This window comes from Tachysurus fulvidraco, chromosome 7, assembly GCF_022655615.1.
Source record: "Tachysurus fulvidraco isolate hzauxx_2018 chromosome 7, HZAU_PFXX_2.0, whole genome shotgun sequence".
NCBI lineage: Eukaryota > Metazoa > Chordata > Actinopteri > Siluriformes > Bagridae > Tachysurus > Tachysurus fulvidraco.
This window is the reverse complement of record NC_062524.1, coordinates 25,960,495-25,965,494: the sequence shown is the minus strand read 5'-3', so window position 1 is coordinate 25,965,494 and position 5,000 is coordinate 25,960,495. Positions and strand designations below refer to the sequence as shown.

At 47.1% G+C, this 5,000-nt stretch overlaps 1 protein-coding gene across 3 annotated transcripts in view; it reads right to left on the bottom strand.

Moving 5' to 3' along the window:
- fbxw7 (F-box and WD repeat domain containing 7) overlaps window positions 1-5,000 on the bottom strand; it is a 102,509-nt gene that overhangs the window by 14,297 nt on the left and 83,212 nt on the right. For all 3 annotated transcript variants that reach the window (XM_027158069.2, XM_047815785.1, XM_027158072.2), the window contains 2 exons: window positions 2,027-2,094; window positions 1,575-1,716 (listed from right to left, as the gene is read on the bottom strand). In XM_027158069.2, coding sequence (XP_027013870.2) covers window positions 1,575-1,716; window positions 2,027-2,094 — 210 coding nt within the window. The remainder of the gene's footprint in view (window positions 1-1,574; window positions 1,717-2,026; window positions 2,095-5,000) is intronic.

Here is a 5,000-nt window from a genome sequence, read left to right as displayed (position 1 = left end):
ACACACACACACACACACACACACACACACACACACAGAGAGAAACTGATTAAAAAACTGTGTACAGAGAAAAAGGCAGCAGCTTTTCTGTGTCCTCTACATTTGTGTGTGTGTGTGTGTGTGTGTGTGTGTGTGTGTGTGTGTGTGTGTGTGTGTGTGTGTGTGAGAGAGAAAAAGAGAGAGATATTAAGTTGTGTGAGAGCATCAGAACACACACACTCTCTCTCTCTGTACATTTTAACAGAACTTTATTTCTCCCACAGGATCAGTTCATCGCACTGACAGACTTTTTTTCTTTGTAAACAGAGGAGAAGGATGAACAGTGTGTACTCTCCCACCACCACCCCCACCCCCCCACTGGTGATACGGTACGTAATGTTCTTGCACATCAGCGCTCCTGAAATCTGTGTCCCTTACATAACCCTAATCACCTGTTACAACACGAGTCCCAAGCCCCGCCCCCAAGCCCTTCCCCCGAGCCCCTCCTCATACACCAGTATGTTCCGAGCGAACTCTGGCATGACGCAGATTTTATGCAGGTTTATCAGAATCAAACGGAGCAAACTGGCGACTGTCCTAAAGTCTATCTATCTGACAATAATATCGACTCATCTGACACTCGGACACGAGCCAATCGGAGGAAGGAAAGGAACGAGTCGAATCGAATCTAAACAATGCATCGTCTCAGGAGTAACTGACGCATCAGTCATCATCTATCTAACGCTAATCCGGGTTTGATCCTGAGGAAGTTAGACCGGCTCTCGTCCGCGCGCTCAGACGTTTGGGCCGTGTGTCATGCAGGTGTGAGGTGTTGAGGCTTGACAGGAATGAGGTGTGTCACAAACGGGTTCCATCAGATCGCCTGTGGGTTTGTTTGACAGCGACTGCGATTACAGACATACCCGAGGCTAACGAGCTAAAAGTATCGTCGGGGTAGAGGCCAAAGTCGGGGTCGCATCCCTACGTCATGTCCCTGTGGTGTCAGCGGACAAAAAAGCGGATCGACGTTTCTGTTTTCATTCGAATTAAATGATAAGAATTCTGCCCTGGAGCTTGGAGCATAATGAAGGGTGGATATATTTTTGTCTGGAAAGATTTCCACTTGCTTGCCAATTTCTTTAGATTAGCTCGCTATGTAATATGACTAGCTTCGTGCTAGTCGAGCTAAAGTCAGGCGCGTAATCAGCGCGGAGACGACGTCGAGCTGCCCGAAACTCCTGGGAGTTTCACCTGCAGCGCTGCACTGAGCTAGTCGAGGCAGCTGTCTAATCTCAGCCCGGAGGCTCAGACTTTACGAGGGTGAAACTGTTGTGAGTAAGTTAGGCGTTAATTAGCAGGCCTGCAGCGAAGGAGATTCTGCCACTTCTTCTGCATGAAGGAACAGGAGCTCAGCCTGCTAATGAAGGGATGCTCAGTCACTGCTGGTGGAAGGTTAATTAAAGCGTTAAATGAGGTACGCTAACACGAGGCTTGTGGGTGGAGCACTGATAGTCAGATGTGTGTACAGGGTACACATTAACACTATTATGTCTCCCGAGCTTCTACGTCACACCCTGAGCGTGAGGTCCACACACCTGGAAGGTACGCAGCCATTCCTGTAAGCCTGTGGGAGGCTGGATGGAGGTGATACGGCGTCTCTGCTGTCCCTGTCCATTAGCAGCTCTCAAGTCACCAAATGTAGTGGGGGTGGATGGGTACGGGACCAAACCTGTTGGACTGAGAGACAGACAGACAGACAGACAGGTGGTTATTAATAACTACAGAGGAGTTTGTTCAGGCTACTGTTACATGACAACGTTCCTTCTGGGATGCTTTACTTTCGTCACAAAACCTCTTCTGTGGCTTTAGGCCCAAAATGTTCAGACAAGAACTCAACATGGTGGTGTGACATCATAGTGAAAATTCTTCATCCTGCTAAAGGGGATCTCTTCTTTTTTTTACAGGAAAAATATTTATATATTTGCCCTGATTTCAGCATTGAAACTATTTATTATTAGCAGTAATTTGAGATATTTTTATACTTTACCTTGGACAAGGCTTCTTGCCTGATGGAAACGGCCGAACTTCGGGTCCGTGGTCCAACTTCCTCTTCATCTGTAACGCAACACAAATGAAAAAAAGTCGAATGCGTTATTTTTATTTTTTAAAGACAAAACAAAAACAAAAACAAAAGTAACTGCAGATGAAGAGCAGCTTGTGATCGCACACATGGTCATTAACACAGTCAGTAATAACAGGGAGTGACAAATGAGAGACCCTGAAAGGTTTTTAAAGCTTTTATGGAACATCCTTTAGCTCGCTGAAATACCTAAGTGATTTAGCCTGTCGCTAATAACAGGCTGCGCCGAGCGGTACAGCACTTTGTCATGTCTCCATCAGTGAGATGTGTACGGTCCACTGACAGGCTTTAAATAAGCAGTGCTGTAATTATTATTATTATATAACCAGTTCTACACTCATGTAAAGATTATACAGCGACTTCAAGTCCAAGGCTGTGGCACCTCGATTTAGCACTGAGTTAATGAGCAGAAATACAAAAAACATCAACGTTCATCACCGCCAACGTTCATCACCGCCAACGTTCATCACCGCCAACGTTCATCACCGCCAACGTTCATCACAGTTAACGTTCATCACCGCCAACGTTCATCACAGTTAACGTTCATCACCGCCAACGTTCATCACTGCCAACGTTCATCACCGCCAACGTTCATAGTTAACGTTCATCACAGTTAGCATTCATCACTGCCAACGTTCATCACCGCCAACGTTCATCGCAGTTAACGTTCATCACTGCCAACGTTCATCACCGCCAACGTTCATCACAGTTAACGTTCATCACCGCCAACGTTCATCACCGCCAACGTTCATCGCAGTTAACGTTCATCACTGCCAACGTTCATCACCGCCAACGTTCAGCGCAGTTAACGTTCATCACCGCCAACGTTCATCACCGCCAACGTTCATCGCAGTTAACGTTCATCACCGCCAACGTTCATCGCAGTTAACGTTCATCGCCGCCAACGTTCATCACCGTTAACGTTCATCACCGCCAACGTTCATCACCGTTAACGTTCATCACCGCCAACGTTCATCACCGTTAACGTTCATCACCGCCAACGTTCATCACAGTTAACGTTCATCACCGCCAACGTTCATCACCGCCAACGTTCACAGTTAACGTTCATCACCGCCAAAGTTCATCGCAGTTAACGTTCATCACCGCCAACGTTCATCGCAGTTAACGTTCATCACTGCCAACGTTCATCACAGTTAACGTTCATCACCGCCAACGTTCACAGTTAACGTTCATCACCGCCAACGTTCACAGTTAACGTTCATCACCGCCAACGTTCACAGTTAACGTTCATCACCGCCAACGTTCACAGTTAACGTTCATCACCGCCAACGTTCATCACCGCCAACGTTCATCACAGTTAACGTTCATCACCGCCAACGTTCATCGCAGTTAACGTTCATCACCGCCAACGTTCATCACAGTTAACGTTCATCACCGCCAACGTTCATCACCGCCAACGTTCACAGTTAACGTTCATCACCGCCAAAGTTCATCGCAGTTAACGTTCACCACCGCCAACGTTCATTGCAGTTAACGTTCATCACTGCCAACGTTCATCACAGTTAACGTTCATCACCGCCAACGTTCACAGTTAACGTTCATCACCGCCAACGTTCACAGTTAACGTTCATCACCGCCAACGTTCACAGTTAACGTTCATCACTGCCAACGTTCATCACAGTTAACGTTCATCACCGCCAACGTTCACAGTTAACGTTCATCACCGCCAACGTTCACAGTTAACGTTCATCACCGCCAACGTTCATCACAGTTAACGTTCATCACCGCCAACGTTCATCGCAGTTAACGTTCATCGCAGTTAACGTTCATCACCGTTAACGTTCATCACCGCCAACGTTCACAGTTAACGTTCATCACCGCCAACGTTCATCACAGTTAACGTTCATCACCGCCAACGTTCACATTTAACGTTCATCACCGCCAACGTTCACAGTTAACGTTCATCACCGCCAACGTTCATCACAGTTAACGTTCATCACTGCCAACGTTCATCACCGCCAACGTTCATCACAGTTAACGTTCATCACCGCCAACGTTCACATTTAACGTTCATCACCGCCAACGTTCACAGTTAACGTTCATCACCGCCAACGTTCATCACAGTTAACGTTCATCACTGCCAACGTTCATCACCGCCAACGTTCATCACAGTTAACGTTCATCACCGCCAACGTTCACAGTTAACGTTCATCACCGCCAACGTTCACAGTTAACGTTCATCACCGCCAACGTTCATCACAGTTAACGTTCATCACCGCCAACGTTCACAGTTAACGTTCATCACCGCCAACGTTCACAGTTAATGTTCATCACCGCCAACGTTCATCAGAGTTAACGTTCATCACCGCCAACGTTCATCACCGCCAACGTTCATCACAGTTAACGTCAATCACCGCCAACGTTCATCACGGTTAACATTCATCACCGCCAACGTTCATCACAGTTAACGTCAATCACTGCCAACGTTCATCACGGTTAACATTCATCACCGCCAACGTTCATCACGGTTAACGTTAATCACTGCCAACGTTCACAGTTAACGTTAATCACTGCCAACGTTCACAGTTAACGTTCATCACCGCCAACGTTCATCACCGCCAACGTTCACAGTTAACGGTCATCACCGCCAACGTTCACAGTTAACGGTCATCACCGCCAACGTTCACAGTTAACGGTCATCACCGCCAACGTTCATAGTTAACGGTCATCACCGCCAACGTTCATCAAAGCCAACGTTCATCAAAGCCAACGTTCATCACCGCCAACGTTCATCACCGCCAACGTTCATAGTTAACGTTCATCACCGGCAACGTTCATAGTTAACGTTCATCACCGCCAACGTTCATAGTTAACGTTCATCACCGGCAACATTCATCACCGCCAACGTTCAACACCGCCA